Source organism: Apium graveolens, chromosome 2 (assembly GCF_009905375.1).
Source record: "Apium graveolens cultivar Ventura chromosome 2, ASM990537v1, whole genome shotgun sequence".
NCBI lineage: Eukaryota > Viridiplantae > Streptophyta > Magnoliopsida > Apiales > Apiaceae > Apium > Apium graveolens.
Window position 1 is genome coordinate 104,357,876 of NC_133648.1, and position 26,687 is coordinate 104,384,562.

The following is a 26,687-nucleotide window of genomic DNA, read 5'->3' on the forward strand; positions in this document are numbered from 1 at the left end:
ATTAACTCATGTTTTAAGCTTCCAATGGCTGTCATTATTACTCATCAGTCTAGGGAGATGAGGTATCATTACTTTTACCTGTAACTATTTAATATTCCTTGTGTCTCTTGGTATTCTATTGGTTATTTAAACTAATGATTCATTCCATCCAAAACATCCTTCATTTTCTCACAAACTCACTCTCTTTCCATTCATATCACCAAAAATGGTTCGTTTCAACATGTTCTTGAACTATGAAACTTTCACTATTGAGTTGAGTTGTGCTGACTGGCAGCAGGAGTGGCATGTCACTGCAATTCCCGATGAACTCTGGGATTCGGTTCCACAAGAGGTTCACATCGAACTCTTGTTTTTTTCAATGGAGTATCATCTCCATCTTGATAGATTGGAAGAAGAAAGGAGAGAAGCTCTCCGTCAGCAAGAACGGATCATCCGTCTTGCAGTGCTTTTCGTCTCCAGCAACAGGAACTAGTCGATAGGATCTTCTTAGACTAGGATTAAAGCTGTTGATGTTAGGAATTGTAGCTTAGGACTGTCTTGCAACTTCTTCATGTAATTGCTAAATTTCATCGAATGTATTTGCTTGATATATTAATGAAATTTTACTTTATTGCAAGATTTTGTCTCTGCGTCGTTTTATTTTCTGATGAATTTTTAAATCCTGATACTAACCATATTCTGATGACCTTTTTAGCTCTGATAGAAATCAAGTTCTGATTCTGACGTGGCAGTATTTGTTTACTTGGTTTATTTTTGGTCATTCTCTCATTGGTCATATTTTTACAGAATATGGTAAAGCAGTAATAATCACTTATTAAGTGGGAACAATTTTTCTAAAAAAATTTAAAATAAAACTGAACGTCCTTGATTAATGGGATTACTTGGTAAGTGGAACGGTTTTTCTCCTTGAAAAACTACATGTGATAAGTAATGATTACTGAATACATGTGCCCATTAATTATCTTTTACTGCTGCATATCTGACAGGTGTCTCAACGACTATTTTTTTTACCGTGTATAAGTAAAAGAGAGAAAAGATTATAAAATCTTTTATTCACTTTCATACTTTATCTCTCTCTTTTTACTTTTATTCTCTCTCACATCTACTGACGATTTATCATACATCCAAGGATTTGATTGTAGATGGAGCCAAGTTTGTACCTAACAACTATGTTGCCATCTTGAACAAGGCTGAAACTCCATATGATTTGCACTTTGTGCAAGATTTTCTAGCAAATAGTGAGATTGGGTTTGCTTTGACCCAACCTCAACATATTTCAAGCCAACAAGTTCTGACATTTTGGCGGACTGGGATTTTTGATGATGGTGGTGCTACTGGTACTCCAAGCATCGTTTTTGAAGTGAATGATGTTGAGCATGTGGTTACTCCTGGAGCAGTTCGTAAAGCTCTCCAATTACCAGAAGGCTGTACTTTTTCAACAGTGGAGGACCCTGTTCTACAGCAACTCATGGCCAATTTGGGTTATGAGAAGAGTTTGGGCAAGTTTGGATAGTTGAAAAGGGCAAATATGAGGAAGGAATAGAGCTTTTTCTTTGATTGTATCACTAAGGCATTCGCCAATAAGTGCTCAAACTTTGATGCCATTCCAATTATGAGTAAGCAAATAGGGTATGCTCTTATTCATCAAACTCACTTTGATTTTGCAAGTGTTGTGCTAGGTTTCATAGGGGATAGGATGACAGAGGATAGGAATGTAGTATACTTTGCTAGATTCTGTCAGATTATATATAATTTTTGTTGTGCTGATGAACCCCAACCTACCACTGATTTAATTCCACCCTTTAATCTTGAAAAAAAAGAGTTTTTAATGACTTGTTAAATGTTGACCTTAAGAAAAAAGTGGTTAGACCCTTACAGATACCTCAGTCTATAAAACAGATCCTGGTAAATGTTGATCCTCACACCTATAGATCTGTTTATCCTGATGTTCAACCCACCAGCACATCCCAGCCACCTCAACAACCATTAGACCATACCACACTTACACCTCAAACTTCTCAACCTCAACCTACTCAACCCTCAATCAAAATATATTTCAAACCTTCACAGACATCTCAACCTTCATCATCAGCACATCCTGTGAGGCCTTCATCTTCAAAGCCAAAGAGGACAAAGACTGTACCTCAGACACAACAGAAGAGAAGGAGGATTGTTTTAAGAGATGAGTCAGACATTGAGGAACAGGTTCCAGTATCAGAACCTGTTGTTGAAGAAGCTGAGAACGTCTCTTCTCAGAAGGATGTTAAAACTGGGAGTTCTAAGCTTCTCTGTAACACCCCCAAATCCGGGGTTAGGATTCTGGGTCGTCACATATTTATCCAATCCTCTGTCACATGTGTTAATCCCCATGATCCAAGATAACCACATCATAGACCCCAATCCTTCACACATACAAGTTATAATCTTAGATATAATACATAACCAATAACATCTATTATTACACATCAAATACACTTTCTAGGATCTCACACTATTACTCATAACCTCTACATGAAGTTATGAATATTTCTAACTCGAACAGCATCCTATCTGCATACTCTAGTCCACCTGAGCAAAGCTGCAATGAGTTTATGGGCAATCTACGTATTCTCCGCACAATTGCCTTCTCTCCAGCATACTGGCTATCTGTTGTGATATAATATATAAAAGCAAGAGTGAGCACTATGGCTCAGTAAGGTATATATATATTTATATGTATATATATATATATAACAATAAATGTACTTCATATTTTTCAAAGATTTCTGAAAACATATATGCTTGTCAAGCTTGTAATATTCTCAAAATCAACTGTAACATTATATCCACTTTATACTTGTATCCGTCTCTTTTTCAAACTTCAAGATTTTACTCGAACCAGAATTATAAACTGGATTTGATATTCACATCATGTATCTCATGATTTATAACTCAGCCTTATCGGCCTTCTGTTGTAGATTGCACAACAATTTTCCAAAATGGAAGAAAGGGACTATACTAGAATAAACCACGTACCGGTGATCAGCCGAATACAAAATTTTCTCTACTAGTAGAAGGAATACAAACCTAGCCGCCTTTGGGCTTATCAAGACATTACACGATGGTTGCCCATTTTCGTGCAAGTCTGAAAGTCAATGGTCACAGAGACCATATAACTGTATACTGCGCCACTCCACGCTTGGTCATCACCCGATACCTCTCCGTGCCGGGAAGGCCACATTCCAATCCCAAACAAAATATATTACTTACACAAAATCCTTTATTGAAGGAATAGATCGTTCTGAGTTGACCTTTAAATAAGATGATTTATTCATCACTTTTAATTCAATTGATCCTTGGGAGTTGTCGGAGTTTTGAATTTAAATTCATTTTCAAACCCTTAACCGTAGTAAAGTTTTACATATATTTTTCACTTGTTTTTCATTGAGCGAGGAAGCAAAACCCTTATGCTTCTAGACTAAGTTCCCTAAGGTTTTGATAAGTTTCAGATGATTGATCTCTTCTAAGAAATTTTGAATAATTTAGAAATTATCCTTGGGAACTATGTCTATTTTTAAATGATTTTTAGAGGTACGGAATATTAAATATTTACGGTCTCATAATATTTTTAAGAAGGGTTCAATGAATTGATAAAACCTTAAGTACAAAATGTTTCTCAATAAGGTTCAATAAATTGATAAAAATCTTAATTAAATACTTAAGACAGGATTTGACATCTTATAATTATCCTTCGAATGGTTACATGTGTTTTGGACAGAGTAAATTGATTTAAAAACTTTTCAATATCTCTTTAAGTATTTTTCGGATATTTTAGTAACTCTTTAGGTATTACTTATAAATAAATAATCAAATAGGATATCCCTTGAGTGAATATTCGATTATCTCTTATAATTATAAATCAAATCTCAATCGTTCGCTTAATATGTATGTTATGCGAAAGTACTTTGTTTATTGAAATAGAAATCTTCCGTGTCCGGCTCGTTCCGGAATTAAATCGATTTAAAATATCTCCGACTCCCAATATCTTGTATTATAATAAAATTACGTTTCAATTTCTCATACTCGAATAAAACGAAGTTTGTTTTCGTAAACAATCGCATAGTTTGAACGTATTGATATCACAGACTAGCATATATTTTCAAACTGTAAATCATGGCATCAATATCACAACAGTATATATAGCATGGATAATTTGTGATAGGGTTTTGTAAACTTGCCTGATGTCCAAGCTCTACCTTGATGTATCCCTCTCGGTCCTGGAACCTCTACCAAGACATAATATAACCTCGGTTAGTTGGGTTAACCAATGATCGACTTATTCTAAGTAGACTCACTCTACCCGATCTTCACTCTCTCGGGTTCATTTAACTTACGATATCTCACACCTCGTTACTGTCCATTTAAAATATCGTTCGACACACCTATGTGTTCTTCTTACAATCCTTAACAACTCTCGTGTTTTGATCATCTCCAAATTATATTATTAACTTGGCCAAAAAGGGCGGTCAAAGTAGTATTTCCATAGCTGACTTTTCATTGAATTACTATTACGCGACTTGCACGCTAGCATTTTTAATAAATCGAAAAAATTAAGATCTCAATGTGAAACCACCTCAAGGACTTCTTGAGTGTTTTTTGATAATTGTCACAAAAGTTTCGATTTGAAAATATGAATTTAAATAGGTGAAAACATTTCCAAAGTTCGGTCGACTATGGAGTTCTACTATTCGCGCTAGTTTTACTAAAATGCTCATAACACACAAACTGTTAAATCAATCGACACGCCTTCTTCGCGTGCACGATCTAGATAACTTCTAATTTTTAATCAAAAACAAACTCTGTCCTTTTTAGAAAACAAATTTCCCAGATTAAATCAAAACAGGGCAGTAGCTAGGCAGTGGCTATGCGTCGTGTAGCATTACCGCGCGACTTTGGTTCCAACATTTTTATAAAATTGGAAAATTAATCTTTTAATGAAATTCTTTCTGGGACTTCTTCCTTACTGTAATATCCGGTTACCATGATTTTTTTATAGTCAAATTATAATTTTTAGGGTTCCAAAATCATCACACAACTCCACAATCCGTAACCGTGTTCTCACAGAAATGCTTTTCACTAAATCGGCCATAATCCTAAACCGTAAATTGCCTCGCAACGTTCTTTATATGTACCAAAACTAAAAAACAATATCTAGATTTTTATGTCTAGTGGTTCACACTTTACAGATTATTTCATGGCCAAATTCTCTGCACAAACGAGAACATGTGCAACAAGTCCACTACTTAACAACCACAACAAGACCTTGCTATTTCCACTACTTGTAACCAACATCAACACATATAATCTTCAATATTCACTCATCTACTCATTCTTTACATCATCTAGTATAACATCCAAGAACCACATCTCATAATCTTTAAAACTTAACAAGATTTAAACATATAAACCTTAAGCATACACAATCTCTTAAATCTTGAAACCATATAACAATAATCCTTAAAATCCAACCATAAAATCTTTAAGGGTGAAGAGTTATACCTTTTTGGATCCTTATAACACCTATGAGGAGTGTATTAACCTTATAGAAGATTGATCTATCCCTAACAAGCCTTAGACTAACAAGAGAAATCAAGAAAATGAGTTAGTAAAATTCGGAGTTACTATTCAGCATCTCCTTCAAACATTTTTATAAAATTGCAAAAAAAAATATTTGAGTCTGAAATTTGGTATGAAGCTTACCTATGATATGGAGCAGCTATGGTTAAAATTTCATGACATTTGAGTGGGTAGATCTTAAGTTATGAATTTTTATTTCTTGGGGGTTCTTGGAAATTCGGAAATGGAGAAGGATGGAGAGAATGGCTTTCTTTTGCTTGGCTCTTCAAAGTGTGTTAGGTTATAAGTATACATATGTGGATATATGTATAAGAGCTTCACTTGGACAAGAAATAATAGAATTATGGCTTGTGATTGTGTGTTGAATGAGAGAAATATGGAGGTATGGTGCATGTACTCCTTGTCTCCCCTTTTACTATTCACAACATTATTCTAGTTTGATTGACTAACTACTAGTTACACTTATAACTACTAGTTGGGTGTAGGATTATTCATGGCCAACTTGCATGGCTTCCAATTACTTCCTCATTTAATTATCGTTCATGCACTTGTCGTTTTATTCCGATAGTTTTCCCGTTGAACGTTTCATTTCGCAAGGATTTCGTTTATCGTCTATAATCCTTTAATCACTTCCATTCCTTTCTCTTGAACTTAATAACATATTGATGAGATGTTTATTCAATGTAGTATTCTCGGTTCTACACCATTCTTTACGGATTCTAAAACACGTCGTATGGGTGGAAATCTTCGAATTTCGACGGCTTTTGCATTCACTTATTTCGCTCGTTAAACCAGAATAGGTTCTCGAATTCTCAAGATTCCACTATTCATTTATGGTGAACTCAAAATTTTTGCATAATCACATCCAATTATTATTCACTGAAGTTTTAAAATATTACAAAATTTAGGGTTCTTACATTCTCAAAAGACTTAGAAGGATGTATTCTGATAAAACTCCCAAAGTCTCTCCACCCTCAAAGAGACATAGAAAGCAAAGAGCCAGGAGGCCTGTTAGTGTATCATCACATTTTGGAGAAACTCTGGAAGAAGGAGCTAAGGAAGGGGGTCAGGAATCTCTGATCCCAACAGAACCAATTGTTGTTGATTTTCTTCCTTCAGCACAACCAGAACCTACTCAAGACAGAACACATACTCCTCCTGTGTCTCCTGTAAATGAACCAGTACATACTGAAAACCCAGGCACAAGTGCTGAGATTGATATTCACAACCTGGTTATGCCTGAGGTTTTGTACTTAGAAGCTCCGCCAGCTCCAATCACTCCACCACCAACACCACTTCTTGATGCTGATTTTAATCCAGAATTGCCTACTACACCTTCTCTGTATCTAGATACTGAAGATCATATTTTAGGTGAGCATCAGAATATGGCTGTTGATCAGAACTTAGTTGGAGATCAGCACTTAGAGGATGATGTTGAAGCCTCATTAGCCTCTCATACTATTCTTTTATCAGAAGAAGCTGCTGATTCTATAAGTTCTGATGCTGCTAATGATGAAGTTACTGGTGAAGCTGCTGTTATAAATGTAGATGCTGATGCAACTGGTCCATCAGGACATGCACCTCAACAAACTGTTCATAAAGCTGAGATAGTCAAGAAGTTTGTTACAGGGGAAGCACCAGTACCTTGGAGTGAAACTCCTAGAGGACATGAGTGGACTAAGAAGTGGAACACAGTTAGTTTTGTTCCTTCTGAAAAGATTCTTGCTGAGCATCTTGCAAAAGCTGATGACATGCTGATAAATGATGATTTCAAGACACAGCTGAGAGTTACTGCATTGAGTACAAGGCACCTTCAAGGTCAACACTCAATAACTCATGACAAGGTGAATAAAATTCAAGAAAACTTGATCCAACAAGATATGAATCTGAAACTTTAAAAGAAAAGGTTTTTCCAACCTAACTTTGACAGAATTGCCTACATTGAGAAAACCCAAGAGAAGCAACAGTCTCAGATTGATGAAATTTTGAAAAATCAAGCTTCTCATCAAAATCAACTCAATGAGATCCAATCCTCAGTGAAATTGCTTGTCTCTCTTCTATTACCTGCTGATGCCAAAAAGGGGGAGAAAGTAATTAAGTCCAAATTCAAACCTATCAAGACACTGAAGGGAAAGGATGATGGAAAAGATGACCCGGGAAACTCTGGAATGAGTGGAGGTCATGGTCAATGTAAAGGTTTTTCATCAAGTAAAGCTAGAACTTCAAGTCAAGGAACAAATTCTGATACTGGGAGAAGAATAAGTTCTGATACTGGTAAAAGGATAAGTTCTGGTGAACATTTAGAACTTGATGAGGAGATTTCAAGACAGTTATTTCTGAAAGAAAATCCAGGAATGGACTTTGAAAGTCTAAAGGAAGAAGAATTTAGACTTAAGTTAGAAAAAGTCAACTCCAAATCTGAAGCTTCTGTTGTTGAAAAGAAAATTCCTAAGGCTAAAGGCATTGTGATAAAAGAAAAGGTAAATCTGAAGGCAACCAAGGCCAAATCACAAATGCAGATAGATCCAAGGTCCAAGAGCAAAGAAAAAGTTGGTGAACCTGTAAAGGTTTATGTGCCTACTATGGATGAAGAAATATCTGATGAAGATGCTAATCTTACTCTGGTCTCAAAGAAAATTTCTCAAACAACCTCTGACATGGCTCAAGTTGTTCAGAGTCAAGATATAGTAAGTTCTGATATGACACTGAAGCAAGCAACCTCTGACATAGCTCCAGTTAGCTTGATAACAGAAGATAAGTTAAAGGAAACCTCTAACATTGTTCATGTTAAATCCTCAAAGTTACTTCTACCAGGATTCACTAAAGCTAAACAGACTCAACCTTTGAAGACTGCAACAAGTGGTTTTGAAGCAAGAGTTGTTACAGGAAAGGAAGCAAGAGATAAATCTGGATTAAATAGTGCTGATGAAAGAAGAGTGCAGAACACAACCAATGATCCAACTTCCTTAAGTGAACTAGGTGTTGGAGCAACTCCTGAAAGACTGAATCAGCTTGAATCTATACAGATGGTTTACCATACCTTCTTGAAAGAACACATCTTGTTATATTTCATGACAGATGGAAGGGTTTACCACATAAGGGAGAATGCTATACTACTGAAGTATTTTGAGGAACTAGAACATGTTCTATTCTTACTTCAAGTGAAGAACAGATTAACAGAAAGTGTTGCAAATTATTTGAAGACTCAAATTCAGAGACAGAGAAAGCTTTATTCTGTAAAGTCTGACAGCACATATTGTCCCAAGTATAGAGATCACAAGGGTGATATTGTTGAGATGAAGCCTAACTCTGCTAAGATTATAACTACCTTTCTGGTTTATAAGGCTGTAGAATTCAATCTTGAGTCTGATAAGGCATATTTGATCAGACTGGATCAGAACATAAGGAAAGCCAGAATAAATGATCTCAGGGATGCTATCTTTCAAATTGGTGAAGATACAGTTGAATTGAAGAATGCTAAAAGGAGGATGATTGATGAACTTAAATATGCTGAGAGATGTTTTTTAAAGAACTATCTCAGAACAACTCCTGATATGAAAGAGATCAGTAATTGAAGCCAAGTCAAGATCTACAACTGCTCAAATTCTGATGTGTATACAGACTGAAGTTGTTATCAGAAGTTAAAGTTGGTAAAGCTTTAAGGACTGTAAGTTGTAGTTATCTAGTCAAATTCTCATGCATTTGTACTTAATGTTTTTGACATCATCAAATATCTGTTAAACTTGTATATTATGCTAATTTACAAGTTGGGGGAGATTGTTAGATATATTTGATAATGTCATGTCTAATATGATTTGTGTTTAGTTTTCAGATCTTACTTAAACAGGACAAATCAGTACTTAACTGCAAATCAGTACTTCTACTGAAGTCAGAACTTAAGTGGTTAGAACTTAAGTTATCAGGAGATATTTATCAGGAGATAATATCAGGACTTAAGGAGACTTTCAGATAAGGAAGGCAGCTGATTGAGAGGAAAGAAGATCAAGACAAACGCAAGAAGAGATATGCATAAAGAAGGAATTCTATGAAGAATAGAATACTTGGAAGAAAAGATATCTGATTGATATATTTTAGGAAACAGAATTATATTCCATATCAATTAGCAATTATCTTGTAACTGTGTAGTATATAAACACAAACATAGGGTTTACACTATATGTGTTATCATTATCGAGAATAATATTCATTGTAACCCTAGAAGCTCTCGTGATATTTGTTCATCACTGAGAGAGGACAGTTCCATATTGTAACTGAGTTTATTATATTGAATAAAGTATGTTTTCTGTTACTTGAGTTCTTTAATTCGATTTGATTGTGATAAACACTGTATTCAACCCCCTTCTACAGTGTGTGTGACCTAACAAGACAGGCTTAAAAATAATATTGAAGCCTTTTTCTTAACCATGCTTACAGTTTTCCTCTGTATTGTTGCAGCACAGGTATGTTATAATTTCCTTTATCCAAATACCAACAACTTACAACACTAGTAGTTTCCGTAATACTTTATTACAGAATGAGTAAATTCTCAGGGGCTTGGAATAGAAATCGGGGCTACATTAATGGATCTGAAGAAGGCGACTACTCTGGGATCAGTAACAGTGATGACCTTCATGTTGGCTGGTGGCTACTTTGTGAAGGGTTGGTAGAGTACAAGAGGAGATATCAAATTTTACTAGCTTTTATTCTTGGAGTACCATATAGGCAAAGGTCCATGTAACTAACATATACATTTTCACTTCACAATTGCAGAATGTCCCAGTATTCATATCATGGCTTCGGTATCTCTCGTTCAATTATCACACTTAAAGACTCCTTTTGAAGGTGCAATATGAAGACATGACTCAGACAATTGATAATATAGAAATAGATAGTGGCATAATAGAAGTATGTGCTTTGGAACCTATGATTTTTGGATATCGCCTGTTAGCATACATGTCACTATGAGGTATGAAGCTACACTAAGGAAATTAGAGAGATTAGGATGAAGATGAAGATAAACTATCACATGAACAACTTATAACCTGAAGAGCTATACGAAATGAGGCAAAACAATACACTAGATCCAATCACCGGTCAAGAACTTGCAAATCAATGGTTTGTGAATTGTGGATTATGTTGGTTTTAAGACAATGGTCTTATTTATGGGCATGTTAATTTACAAACAGTTTCTAGCAATTTTTTTTTGTAAAAGCGTTGCAATAGGTCTTTATAGTGTTGCTAATAATCACTAAAAAAACGTTGCTAAAAACACTAAAAAGCATTGCAAAAAACACTAAAAAGCGTTGCCAGAAGGCTGCATCGATACCCCACATGTGGGCCCCGTTGTGGGGCCCACAAATATTGTACTAATAGCACAAACCCTGTTGTAACACTTTTCAGGACCTATTGCAACCCCATTGGTGTTGCAATAGCACGTTTCTGTAACGGATAATCAAGGGTTGCAACAGGGTGACGTCGGGGTTGCAAAAAACTCTATTGCAACGCCTAAAATTGCAACCCCGACGTCGGGGTTGCAAAAAACTCTATTGCAACGCCTAAAATTGCAACCCCGAAAAAGCGTCGCCATAGCCTTTTTGGGCCTTTAGCAACACTTTTTTGGCCTTTAGTTACGGTTTCTTGGGGTTGCAGTATCCAATCTATGGCGTAGTGGATAAACAAGAAGATTTCGTGGTCCGGCTTGTCCCGAAACTCACAATTAACGAACTGAGTTGCACTTAAAACAAAATCAGAAAATCACGAAAATAGTCTTAAAATGTTTTAAATATCCTGAAATTAATTAAAATGTAAATTTCCAAATTTTAAAACCATTTCCGAAACACAATTTATACCCCCTTTTAACAATTAAACGAATCAACACGCGGGTAAAATTAATCTCAAAAATTTCCAAAATAATATTAAAATTCTAAGAATATTATAAACTTCATAAAATATGAGTTTCGTAATTTTTGAAGAATCCTGGAATTAAATACGGATTTTACAAATAAATATAATCTGAAAATCATTTATGCTCATGCAACATAACTACATCAATAAAACAAGCGCTACGATTGCATAGACTCAATCAAGCTTGTTATGGATCACGATAGTTCAAGCATATGCATAGAGGAGTATTTCTTTCATTCTTCTATATTGTAGAATTATTAGTTTAGTGTGTCATTGAAGATATTGACTCATTTAAGTGTGGGGATGTATTTTTAGTAGTTGTAATATATATTAAAAATTATTAAAAAAATCATATGGATTGTATTGTATCATATAGGTACATATATGTTAGTTGTAATACATTATAATCATAACATGATCTCATATTAGTAGTAGTCCAATTTGGTGACCTATGACGATACTATGTGTACCTTATTTTTGACTAAGTCTTGTTATGATCACGTGTGTAGTGTCACTTGTGCAGAGCTTATTTCTTAACACACACTTATTGTTCTCTTAAATTGAGACTTAGATATGCTTATTTCTTGAGGGGTAGCCGTTTGTTGATGATTATTATTTTCATTATTCCCTTTTTAGCTTAGTACGTAAACGCTTAAGTTTGAGGGAAGGAGTGGGGGTGTACATGTCTTTAAAAAACAACAAAAAAAAGATAGATATATGATAGTAGTAATAAATTACATGCAAAAAAAAAGAAAAAAAGTGTTATACTTGACTAGGTTGGGCTCATTAATACTCGAGTAATTAAGTTTGATGGGACTCCGTGACTAATAACCTAAAGCCTTTTATGGTTTGGGATTGCTGACCCAAAACTCGCTACATGGGTATTAGTGCTTAAATCTTTATGGATCTCGCATAAATATTTATGGATCTCAATCATTGCACAATTAAATAAACCATTTAATATATATACGTGTAAAATATGGTTGGGAAAGTCTAATGGAGGTTGTAACTCACTTACACTGAGGAACCACCCAACCTTGGACCGAGCTTGTGAAGTCTTGGCATTTGTAACTCACTCACACTGAGGAGCCACCTAACCTTAGACCGAGCAATAAAAAAATTTATATATACATATAGTTGTAGTGTTGTAGAAATAAAGAAAGACACGAAAATCCTTTGCTAAACTTGAATGATGGCTAGTGCTAAGTAACAAAGTGTTTAAGATCTTTAAGATCTATTATAGTTCTCAACTTGGGAGCTATTAACTCGCATGAATTGTCATGTTGAAACTTGTGTCTCTTTGTTTTTGGTTCTTTAGAGAGCATTTTGTTAAGCTAAGCACACACGCACATTTTGTACTTGTGTTAACTATATGGTGATATTGTGTGTGAGCTTGATGGGTCTAAATTTGTTACATATTTTGAAGGTTATATCAGACTTGGAATAAAGTACTATATTTAAGATCTTTTATATTGTCGATCATTAGGTGCATTCATGTAGTTGCATATTGCATGTGTTAGATGGATTTTGTGGGTACATTCAATATAGGCCCTCACGAGACATTACTCGTCCAGTAGGGCTACCTAGGGGTTTAAAGGGCTTGTTGCATATGCCAAATGCAACCGTGATCACCTTACAAAAGTGGTATTAGTTAGTAGTTTACTATATTAGTTTGCACGAGGACGTGCAAAATACTAAGTGTGGGGATATTTGATTGAGTATATATTTATATATATTTTAAAGAATTTTATTCTCAGATTTATAATATTACATCATTAACTGAATATTATTAATTAGAGTTTATTATTTTATGGCAGATGATAAAGAATTCCTAACTTCAGTTGAAATTGGGCTTATTTGGATTTAAATCAGAAGGAAATTCGGATTCATTGGGTTGCACGAGCATTCACCACTGTTTGGGCCTTAACTTGAGTTCGAGACATCATATTTCGGTGATCTTACAGCCCATGCGAAGCTAACGGAATTTTTTACAGTTTAGAAATGGGCCAACATCAAGATTCTAACTGAAGCAGCCCAGAATCAGGCCTGGAAGACAGCCTACAAAATTTTATATCGGAATCCAATTTATTCTTGAAAAAATATTAAAACACTTTATTATATTAGGTTTTAGACATATTGTACAAAAACCATAACATATTGTAATATAGAATAGTTAGAGAGCCATACTTTTGAAAGAGATTGGGAAGAAGCAATTTGAGAGCGAGGTTGGAAGAAAAAATGAAGGGATTCGTCCGAATTCCAAATGAACTTTTCAAGTTGTATTCTTTATACTTAAATTCCTACACTCATAGTTTGAAATATAAATTTATATCTTGTTTATATTATCATGAGTAGCTAAACCTTTAATCCAAGGGTTGGGTAGTATTCTTTGGCTTGTTGTGTTGTTTAGTTGTATTGTGATTTCCTGTGATTGTTAATTTGTCATTAAGGGCTTAACACAATTAAGGAAATGCGAACCTTTGGTTGTATCTATAGGAATTATAATGAATTGGGAGAGGAGTTGTAATTATATTACATGATATGATAGACACAATTTAAGTATTAGATCGGGAGATTGATATGCGAATTTTGAGACTAAAAATCATTGGTTCTTAATAGTTTATAATTGTGCTTTGTATGGCCATGGGAGTGGCGTTCAAGTGATAGTTGTAGGCATTATAATCTACCCTGTGAGAGGATTTTATAAACATTAGAAGAATTATTTTTAACGAAACAAGAGACACAAATTATACATTCTTGATAGCCATTAAAGAACCCTTATTCTTGTATTTGTTTTCTCTAACATTTGTTATATAATTTTTATTTATTTATTAAATTAATTAGTAGATAAATACACACCACAAAAATATTCTCCACACTTCTGAATTGTAAAAGATAAAAGACTTGAAATTGGTATTGATATCAGTCCTCCCTGAGAACGAACTTCTAAAAATACACATCAACAATGCTTCCATTGTCCTGAACTTGTTCTTGTTTGTCTTGTCCTAGATGAGGACAAGTCCAACTATCGAAATGAATCCAAAAGTATATATCTCCTTATGTTAGGACACGTGCTCACCCTTAAGAATGCACAAGTTCTCCCTTGTATTGTAGCCCAAGCACATAGATAATCTGGATCCTGAATTTCATCCTATGAGAGCGTGTCGTATACTAGGGCGTGTCCTCACTCTACGGGGTGCACTCACTTCCTCTTGCATTGTAATCTTATTTCCAAAAGGCCCATATCATTTATTTCACCCAATAAGGGCGTGTCCTAACCCTAGGGCGCGTTCTCCCCTTATGCCTTGCGGTCTAAAATCTAATCTTTCATCATTTTGTCCCAATTTAATTTCAGTTAACCCATTATTGACCCGAAATGATCTCATACCAAATTTAATTATAACATTAAGCATGTATCAAAGGTGTGCAAAAAAGAAAAATCAAAATCAAAAAAATTAAATCAAAAAAAGAATTACAAGATAAATCCAAAAATCGAAACCAAAGTAAAATAATGATTTTGGTTTCGATATGTTGTGGCAATAAACAACCCGATTAATCGAATCGATTACTTTTCTTCTTTACTATATCTCGACGTCCGGCTCCACTCATCTTCAACCTATACAAACTTAAAAGAAATTCCAGATCTCGAGCTTCAGTTGACAGAGGGAAGAAAGGGTGGCTGTTTATTAAGAAAAATATAAAGAATACCGAAAGACTGCATAAATCAAGAGAATCCTGTAATTAATCAATATGTGACAGTTAGGTCTGTAGGCATTCGGTGGCTCTGGATAATCTGGTATCTCTGTACAGGAGTATAAAATACAAGATGTAACCATGATACAGTGTATGTAAGATAGCATTGGTTAGTACAAGTATAAATCAAGAATCTCTTTAAACCAAAACAAAAGCTGCTGGGGTTCATATGGAAGCTTGAGTTTGCTTTAACAGTTCTAGCTGTTTTAGCTTGTGACAAAAAACTGATCCACCAAGAGGGTTGGTAAAGAATAATTAAAGGTTTCTTTAGCCAAAAGACCCTAGCTTCAAAACCCCTTCCTCCATCTCTACTCTCTCCTTTAAATCTTTCCATTTCTTTCCCTTTCCTCTCTTTTTTTTTGAATCTCCCTAAATTATGTTCGTCTTGCATGAAAATTTTATTATGGCATATATATAGATATTTCTAAAATTATCAAACCGGAGACAGACCGCTGTAAACTAATTTAGAGCCCATCCTTATTCATAAATATATGCCTTGTGTAATGTGCTTATATATATATAAATTTATAATTTCCATATTTACAATTACATATATATATATGGAAAGGGTTGAGTTCTATGGAGTCCACCATTTTGTCGGAGTTCTCGGAGTTCATCTACGTTGTATATATATTATATACATCAATCTATAAAAATTAATCGATGCCGAGGAAGTATTTAGAGGGAAAATTCTAGAGGTATTAAAAATTGTAGACAAATTTTTTTTTCAAAAAATTTATAAATGATAAGTTTTTTTATAATAATAAAAAATGTCATTTATACTTTGTAATTATTTTGATATAATTTTTGGGTTATCCGGCAGTCGAGCACGGCACAGGCAGCCATATATGCATGTATATGCGTCATTACGTGATTCATGATTTATAGATTGAAGACGGAGGACAGAGAGAGTGTGGAACAGTCAAAGATTGTGTTTGTAATCATTAAAGTGATTGCTATGTCTTTACCAATATGAAAAATGAGCAATTTAAAGTTGAACAAAAAACACAAAAGAAAAAGCGGGAATGGCTAGATTAGAATAATATTATACTTGTATCATATAAAATTAATCAAATAAAGCTAGGTAGGAAATATATAAAGATAAAGTATTGTGTGACGGTGTGACAGGTAGTTTTGTCCAGTTGATGATGGGCTTCTCTAACACCCTGCGACCATTGTTTAGAAAAAGTGATTATCCTCCTTTGGGATATCAAATAGAATAAGAAAAAGCTAAAAGAATTGCAACACAGATCACTCCTATTATATATACATGGAGCCGTAACTAGAGGTGGCCATCCGTACGGGTCGTGCGAGCCGGGCCGGGTTTATAACGGGTTGAAATTGAAAAATTTGAACACTGAACCGGTACTGGAAGCGAGCGAATCAGGTCGGGCTGTGTTCGAGCTTACAGAAGGTAACCCGGATTCGACACTAAGCTCGTGTGTGTGTCAGGCGGTTCACGGGTTCGCGGGTTGGAGACACGCGGGCTGACGGTTGTACGGGTTGAATAGAGTTTTCCTTCATGTTTCAAGTACTTACCATTATAAAATATATAGCACTTGTTTGTTTAACCATGTACACTCTCTGTTACTAAATTATATTTTGATTTGTGCAGCTTATAATATTCGAATTGTATTCTGATTTAAATTCATGTATTGAAGATGTATAATAAATATTTTTTACTATTTAAAATTCGAAATTAGTATATCAATGTTTATTAAAATATAAGATCCTAATATAATTAATAAAATGTAATACTATTTTCTATTATATTACATATTTTATTCGAAATATTATAATTATAATCAATTAATTTTATTATTTTAAGTTTTTGATTAAAAAGAGGACGGTACCTCTTATAAATCTGATGTCATGAATCCAATAAATTTGTTTTAGTGCATTTTTATTGTGGAAACTACCATTTAGTAATGTAATTCGTGGTGGGACTAATACAGATGATCATATGCGGGCTGTGCGGGCTGCTCGTGCGGGTTTCGCTTGTGCGGGCTCTTGCGGATTAGTGTCGGTCACGGTTTTTCAAAACTATATTCGTATTCGGTTTGTTTCTTTTGACGAGTTGTGCGGGTTTGAACCGGCACTATTCGGAACGAATATTTTACGGTTTCTGTACGAGCCGGTCCCGAATGAGCGGTTCGAACCTGCACATTTGGCCGGCTCTAGACATATATAATGGAGACATCATACTAGTCGAGCAAAAAATTGAACGTGAAAATCACATTTTCAAGTAGCTACTTCTTCTACTTGGGAAATGTTTCCCAATATTTTTATGTCCTTTCAAACCTTTCATTTGCATAAATATATATTATATATATTTTTTAAATTAATTCATTGATTAAAGAAGTAATACTATATGAGTATTGGATTATTGCAATACAAAAAGAATTAAATCAATTTACTCTTAATAAAATTTGGGAATAAGTTCTGCCACCGTCCAATACTTCCACAATTGAAATTAAATAGGGTTTTTATAATAAACTAGACGAAAATGAAACCGTGATAATAAATAAAGTTCGACTAGTAACTCAAGATTATACACAAATGGAACTAATAGACTATAGTGAAACTTATGCTCCCTAACTATACTTGAAGCAATTCGTATAGTTTTAGCATTTGCGTATCATAAGGGATTCAAGGTTTATCAAATGAATGTTAAATATGTATTCCTAAATGGTGTCTTAGAAGAAGAAGTTTATGTAAGATAACTATCGGAATTCAAAGATTTAACATATTTGAAATATGTGAATACACTTTACAACGCCTTATACGAACTAAAACAAGTTCCTAGAACTTGATACGAGATACCACTCTATTTACGAAGTATTAAAGTGTTTATTTGGAAAATATTAAAATAACTAACTTATGACTTAAAGTTATAAATAGATTAATACTTATAAGTTATTTAAGTGTATGGATAAGTTTCCTTATAATTCAGATTTTTTGATTTACTTAAATAAACTAAAATTAATAATTTTTAAATATAATTATCTTAGTTTGTGAATTGTAAATTTAGATTAACATTTTATAACAACTATCTTGAAACTAAAATAAACTATATATTCATTTAACTTTTCTAAATATGAATATTTTTTATAAATTAATTATTTTATGAATTTAAAACGTAGTTCTCTTTATTACGTAAGGTAATAATAAAATCTCATGTAGCCATGTATGATATGCATGTTTATTGGATTAATTTGTACTCTAGTTTAAGTTTCTGTATATATGTTAATTTAATATAATTTTCAATTTTATAACGGTTTTAAATCAAATTCACAACCCTTTTCATAATATTAGTTAATTTAATTATAATTTAAAATTAACAGTTATATTGTATTAAGATTTTCTTATTAAATTGAACATTATATAGATATTTTAGCGTTCAAATCTTACTCTAGCTCTAAATATATTATTTTTATTTTTTTTAATTTCTATATAACTTATAATTCTATTTATAATATTTTACCCATTTTTTGATTGTTATATACCACATATTTATATTATTTTTATATAAACGGAATCGTATATACATTGTAATTTTTAAATTCATATATATATAATTTTATTTTACCACCAAATGCAAATTTATACATACATAAAAAATATTTTATTAGAAAAAAAATGTGATAATAAATTATATAAAAATACAAATCCAGCTAAAAAATAAGAAATCTTACATGTAATTCCTTATTAATGTTGATTTAATGTTTTATTAAATTATTCATAAGCGTGTTACTCGTTAGTTGGCTAAAATTTCGATAAAAATATTAGTTATGTTTTTTTAAGAGCAGATACATAATAACGTTGATAAATTGTTATTTTAATGAAACTTGAGTTAGTGAAAATTATATATATTTTTTAAAGAAAAATTATAATAATCGTAATATTTTATTTATAATATATTTTAATTATAATTTAAAATAAATTTTCATAATTAATATTAGATATTAATATTTTAATGTGGGCCTCTGTTTCACTGAAGTTTATCAACTATTAGGAAGTAATGAACAATATATACATTCATATGTCGTGAATGTGTGTGATAGGTAACGTAAAATAGAAAAGAAAGATGCGGAGCCGAGGGGCTCCTCCTATGTAATAGCGTGTAGGACAGAGGAGAAGAGGGGGAGGTAGTGGCCCACGCAGCCTTTTAAGTGGGGGCCTGTCAATTTTGTTAGTTTGGGAGCAGACAAAAGCAGTGAGAGAAGCTTCTTATCCTCTATTATATCTCTCATCAGAATTCACACTCCCTTCTCTAAAGTTAAAGTTTCCCCTACCCACATTTTTACTATTTTGCCACTAGCTCAGCTCAGCCTAATATGCAACTGTATATCACTTTATGATGTATTTTATTTTTTTACTATAAAATTCATTTGCACCTCTGAATGTCCCATTACATAAATAAATAGTTTAGTTTGTTTGAATTCAAACTTCTTTTTTATCAACAGGATAAGTTTTTTTTTTGTTTCCATGAGTACTTTTATTTATTGAGATACAAATGTAAACATGTAAATATATCTGTTAAAATTTTGTGACTACCTGTTGATAAATATATGATTTACAAAAAAATAAAATGGACCATATATATTTATAAATATGAATGTAAATTGAGCTAAATCACGTAGGACACCTCCTCATCAAGTTGGAATTCAGGTATTTTAAATAAGTTAAATCATATTTACAAAGTTAAATGATCTTAAATCTCGGATCAAGTCGAGGAGTTCAATTTATTCACGAGTTAATTAATTTGAATTTAAGCCAGACAAGTGAGTTCATTAACGAGATTATTGAATAAATATTGACAATATAAAATTTATAATCAAGTTTCATTAATGCATATGTAATAAATATTTGGGTAAAACCCAATTTAATTTTTTTTAAGTGATCCTTGAATAAAAATCAGGATAATTTAAATTTTTCTATAATTAAACAATTCAAATTTAAGTCTGAGCCAAGTTTTTGAACTGGAGTTGAGTTTTAGTTCAGGTGCACACCTAAATTGACACATTTAACTTGATTCAGGATCAGCTTGTACCACAAATTCAAGTCCAGTGTGTTCAACTCGAATTACGATCCCAAGTGACTACAACCTAATAAAAAGGGCATTGATGTAATATACAATAAATCAGATGTGTTATGCCCACATGCCTAACAGTGGGGCTATATAAATTTGCATGTCGTACAATGCCGATCGATCACCTTGATTTACGATCTCACTCTCTATCATTTCCTTTGTCTTTATCGATCTCACATCTTTCATCTGCATATCTCTCTCTCTCTCTCTCTCTGTGACAGATTAGCAGCAAAGAGTTATCTCTCTCTCTCTCTCTCGGACAGACTGATATACATACTTGAAACAATTTGTTCTACACATGGCACCAATGAGTCTTCCTCCTGGATTCAGATTTCATCCAACGGATGAGGAACTCGTAGCTTACTATCTTGATCGTAAAATTTCCGGCCATCCCATTGAGCTTGAAATCATTCCGGAAGTTGATCTATACAAATGTGAACCCTGGGATTTACCAGGTCTCACCCTCTCTCTATCTATAAATATTTTACCAAAACACCTGCATTCACAATCTTAAATTTTGTCAATTTTAAATATAATTTGCTGATATTAAAATGCAGATAAATCCTACTTACCTAGCAAAGATATGGAGTGGTACTTCTACAGTCCAAAGGATCGAAAGTATCCGAACGGGTCCAGAACAAACCGGGCAACCCGAGCAGGATACTGGAAAGCAACAGGGAAAGATAGGTCAGTGCAGTCAAATAAAGTAGCGGTTGGGATGAAGAAGACTCTGGTATATTATAGAGGAAGGGCACCTCATGGCATTAGAACTAATTGGGTTATGCACGAGTATCGCCTTACACAATCCCTTTACGGAGAAACCTCTTCTAATGCCCCATCACTAAAGGTACATATATTTACAAAACCTAATATAGTCATCGATAAATCTATAACTGCTTCACTACAAGAAGCAGGTCACAAATTGAACAGTCGGATTTACCTTAAAATGGTTGGTTTAGGGCTATAGGGCTATTTTTGCTATTTTTGATAGAAAACACCGTTTATTGTCGCAAAACATCAGCCGCATGGAAAATCCACATTAGTAGGTCGATGCTGACCTAGCGTGGCATAGGTGTATGAAAATAAATTGGTACATTACTTTAATTTGAATCATTGGGGAAAAAATTATGTGACAACTTACAAAAAAATGCTTATGCTCGCAAGTACTTTTTGATAAATTATGTTATAGGGTTTCAGTTCAAAAAAACAAATCTCTCACTAGGGTTTCCTTACAATGATTAGTTCACATGCATGCAATATGAAGTTAACAGATGGAGTTTTTTTTAACTTTTGAACTGACAGGATTCTTATGCATTATGTCGAGTTTTCAAGAAGGCAATACACATGCCTAAAAGTGCTAAAGAGGACCAGACGAATATTGATATAACAGCAGGAGTTTCCGAACCAGGATCCGAAATGGGTGATGATCAGATTAATGATCAAGATGATTGCAAACTACTACCCTCCGATGCTTCTTCTTCAGATCTCACTGAAGGTACACCTATTGAAGGTGCTGCCATTACTGATTGCCTACAAGCTCCATTACTCTCAGAGACTGAAGCTAACAGTACCATTATCAATTACTGTCCATCAACACCTCAATTTTACCAGGTATTAAAAATAAATTACAAACATTTATAATTACAGCATTACTGCTTACTTCACACTTGTCATAGTCAACCAGTCAGTATATATGGTACTAGAACTTACCCGTTTGTATTCGAATTTGAGTGTCTATAGATGAGGGTATAAATTATTGGAAAATAAGGTGAAAATATCAAACTCAACTCGATAGGATATTAGATCCTGACTGCCCCTTACATTTGTCACAGATGCTCAAAATAGGATTTCCTTCAGCTTAATCTATTTAATCTTTATAATTTTCTGTAATTACTCTATCAGTTTCAAAATTCTGTCCACTTATGAAAATAAAATATGTAGTCACTTCTGAAAAATAATTTGTTTCCCTCTTGTTTCAAAATAAATTCATAAATACTTTTTAAAATTAGCCTCCTATAAACATTTACAAGATTTAGCTCGCCTTTTGTAGCACACACAATTCATCATTGGGTTCACACACAACTTCTTTCGAGGGTCAGAAGCCATTTATATTAAAGATTATAAGGGTAGAAATGGTCCGCAAAGACTAGAAAGATTTGAGTTCTTTTTGTAATGATCTCAAGGTGATAAAAGTAACACAGAAGTTTCCTTCTTTTCCTAAAGCAAACCTTCAAAAATTAAAATTTCATAGACGACTGTCTCAAACTAAACCTCTTTCTTCACAAAATTCTATACTCTTTTGACTGACTAGAAACCCCCCTCAATCGCGTTTTCTAAACTCACATTTTTTCACATCCCAATTCCCAATATCTTTAGACCTCGTTACAAAAGAGTGTACATACATAACACATTTACGTATATGTCGTATTGTTTCATGTTCCTTTTGTATAAATTTGTGCAGGGTCCAAATATTCCGAATTATTTAAGCATGCAGTATGAAGAAACATGTTACACGCCCCTGGCAATAGAAGATTTTCCACAAATTGAGATATCTGGAGAGCCTAAGTCGTCGACGAAAGCACCTGCAGATCAAGCATTGCATGATCCCTTCATGTACAATTTATACGCGAGTGGGACGATGATGCTTGAAGAGATCATGTCACTGTGCTCTGCTCAAGACAACTCTATTGTTAATTGATAACATACAAATTAATTGTGAAATATTTACAGTATTGTTTTACAGATTATACATTGCATATCACTGAGGGCATGATTTTAAGCTGATGAATCTAGCTACCGGCTGGGAATATTATTTATCACTGACACGTAAAAATACAGTACACTTCCATTTTACTAAGTTATCGATCACATTGTCCTTTTTTTTTACTAAGGGTTAAACGTGCGAACAGATTCTATGGTATGTATGTATATCATGAATTTGAACAAATAATTCATATGCTTTCTATAACTTAAAAGTTAAAAATGTGCGAGAGAAGATAACAACAATGAAGTCCAAATAATATTTAGAATAAATTAATAAATTCACACTTTTTTAGTTTATTCATCATGCCTAAATTTTCCAAAAAAAAGAATTTTTTATTAATTACATATCATTATGTCTTGATATGCAAGTTACAAATTTAAATTTTTTAACTTACAAAACAGTACGTACTTACAAATTTAAATATTTTTAACTTTTACAAGTATATTTTACCCTATAAATTCTTTAAATACATTATTCATATATATATATATATTATGATAAAATAAGTTAAATAAAATATTTATAGCTTAAAATATTTTATCAAATATTTTTCATGACTCCCAACTCTTTATGGATCTATAATCTTTTTTATATGTGTTCTCATTTTTCGTCCAAGTTTACATGTATGATTAATATCTTTCGAGGAATACATTATGCTAAAAAATATGCAATCAAGAGCACGATTAGACGGGGTAAGGACTTACAATCTCTTTTCGTCACTAATCACAAATCACAAATCACAGGTTTTGAATTTAATTTTCGCTTAACACCAAATTTGTTAAGAATATATACTCATTTGTAAGATTGTTATTTACTAACAATTAATTTAGGTTTATTTGTAAAAAGGGGTTGAATACAAATTAAAATTTTTGCAGTAATTTGTATTTGGTAAATAGAAATTGAACACAGATATTCAAAATTTTTAGGTGGTTTGTTTGTCTATAAACACCTGACATTTATATTGAAGAAATAATTTGTTACGATTACGAAGTAATCTCACAACTGCAATTTATAGTGTTTCACTCAAGAAGAGATATCTCTCTTTCGCTCTTGAGATTGCGAATATATTTCTTAAATGATACATCTGCTACAACTTGGTTTATATACCCCAATTTACAATGCTTGCTAGATGTTAGAAATATGTTATAGTCTTGATGGTAACTCACCAAAACACCTTAAGTAAATTTGTAAAGTGTCATTTAGTAGCCTTCAACGGATAATCACGGTTTATCTATCCGTTGAAGTAGTAGCTTATGTTAATAAGTATGTAGCACATTTTGTACACTATGATAGCCAGGGGATTTGGTAGTTTTAGTAGTTTCCAAGTCATGTTGACTATTAGCAAGATATACAAAATAGGCGCACTAAGTGTAAATATAAAATGCCCTATAATTTTGTATAAGTGAAAGAGTATCAACTATTAGGGAAATATCTTCAACTGCTAAACTACAAGTTTCAACGGATGACTCTACAAGTTTCAATGGATAACTCAATATGTATTCAACGGATAAGCTAGTCAAGAGGTCTTCAACTAATATCAGATAAAGCTTCAACGGATGTTAACAAGAAAGCTTCAACTGATGACATTAATATAGTGTCAACGGATGACAACAATAAAGCGTCAATGAATAATATCAATGTAGCTTCAACGGATGATCAACAAGATAACAGTTGATAGTGACTTGACAGAAACTGACTGAGTCACATGAGTTGATAGTGCACAAAAGAAATGTGGCAGCCTGCTTAAAGGTTTTAGAAGAAAATAGAGCATTTCCATGCAAAGAAAGCTCGTTCAAAGATGTTGTATCTTACTTGGATAGTATTAGACAGAGAAATGAAGAAGCATGTGTTTGGACCTAACTGATAGGAATATTATTCTTGTCTTATTGCACATGTAAACTTGGGGAATATATAAATCAAATGTAGCGGGTATTTTACAACAACTAAGCACAACAAGTACAACAAGAAAGAACTAGAGAATTTAGCAAGCTGTTTTTTTAGAAAGTACTCTCAAGTTCTAGGATGTAACAAAATACTTGTAAGCAGTTGTGTGTAAGTTGCGTCACAAAGATTTCTTCAAATATACATCTCTAGTGGAAAAACAAATTCACCAGAAAGTTTTTAAACTTGTGTTTATTTACTTTGTATTAGTTGAATACTTTAAAAGCTTTATCTGTATTCTTGCATATTCACAAACACAGTTGTGTATTTCAGAAAGAGTTTTTCAGAAAACAAAAAAGAAACCAGAATTCCATTCAACCCCCCTTCTGTAATTATGTTGTTATATTGTTGGGAAATAATAATTGGTATCAAAGCAAACTCTTAACATACAAAGAGTTTAAAGATCAAGGCAATCAAATAACATGAGCAGGAAGGATGTTGGAGTGAAGATTCCAATTATGGACAAAGATAACTATCATCATTGGAAAGTGAAGATGCACATTCATCTATTCTCTCAAAGTGAAAGCTATGTCAACTGCATAGAGAATGGATCTCATGTTCCTCATAGAGCTGCAATAGAAGCTGGTAAAGCAACTAGAAATGAGCAAGCTGTTCCAAAGCCTAAATCAGAATGGACTGATGAAGATATGAAGCAGTTCATAAAGACAAAAAGGCCATGAACATATTATTCAATGGTCTTGATCAAGAAATGTTTGACAATGTCATAAATTACAATCTAAGGATTCCAACCTAAAATTCTTAAGGTCTTTACCAAAGGAATGGAAGCCAATGACAGTCTCTCTTAGAAATTCTCAAGAGTACAAGGATTTCACTCTTGAGAGACTGTATAGAATTTTAAAGACCTATGAGCTTGAAATGGAACAAGATGAGCTGATAGAGAAAGGAAGAAAGAAAGGTAGGTCTGTGATATTGGTAGATGGGCAAGGGAGAGTGGTGGAAATGAAAGTTGAAGTTGTTAAAACTGTACCAAACATTAATATTTGTGAAGGCGGGTCTGAGATAAGCAAGGGAAAAGGGTTAATGGCTGAAGATGAAGATTGTCCAAGCCAAGATGACATGGATGAAGTTGATGAACATCTGGTCTTTCTGTCTAGAAGATTTACAAAGCTCAAATTCAAGAAACATTTTGGAGCTGTGAAGCCCAACAAAAACATGGTTGACAAAACCAAATTTAAATGTTTCAAGTGTGGGCTAGCGGTTCATTTTGCAAATGAGTGCAGAAAGCTAAATTCTGAAAAGAAAAGGTTTGAGCCTGTAGACTACAAAAAGAAATATTTTGAGTTGCTCAAACAGAAAGAGAAGGCATTCATAACTCAAGAAAATAATTGGGCAGCTGATGGAGATGATGCAGATGAAGATATGAACTATGTCAACCTTGCTCTCATGGCCAAATCAGATGAAACAGAGGTTAGCTCATCCAGCAATCAGGTAATCACTACTAATTTTTCACAGCTTTCTAAAGATGAATGCAATAATGCTATTAATGATAATTTCAACTGAGTTGTATCATTTGTGTGTAACACTTAAATCACTCATAAAAAGAACACTAGAATTAAAGAGAATAATCCCTTTTGAGTGATAGAAATATTGCGTTAA

At 33.3% G+C, this 26,687-nt stretch overlaps 1 protein-coding gene across 1 annotated transcript; it reads left to right on the forward strand.

Annotated features, from left to right (window-relative positions):
• Positions 1 to 20,474: 20,474 nt before the first annotated feature.
• Positions 20,475 to 23,223, forward strand: LOC141706042 (NAC domain-containing protein 86-like). The gene is made up of 4 exons (XM_074508877.1): positions 20,475 to 20,820; positions 20,923 to 21,212; positions 21,668 to 21,976; positions 22,827 to 23,223. Exons 1-4 carry the CDS (start codon positions 20,664 to 20,666, stop codon positions 23,061 to 23,063), a joined length of 993 nt encoding a protein of 330 aa, XP_074364978.1. The 5' UTR covers positions 20,475 to 20,663; the 3' UTR covers positions 23,064 to 23,223.
• Positions 23,224 to 26,687: the final 3,464 nt, after the last annotated feature.

Coding starts and splice junctions, on each gene's coding strand:
- LOC141706042 (XM_074508877.1), top strand. CDS start 20,664: ATGGCACCAATGAGTCTTCCTCCTGGATTCAGATTTCATCCAACGGAT. Junction 20,821..20,922: donor TGAACCCTGGGATTTACCAG/GTCTCACCCTCT, acceptor ATTAAAATGCAG/ATAAATCCTACTTACCTAGC. Junction 21,213..21,667: donor CTAATGCCCCATCACTAAAG/GTACATATATTT, acceptor TTGAACTGACAG/GATTCTTATGCATTATGTCG.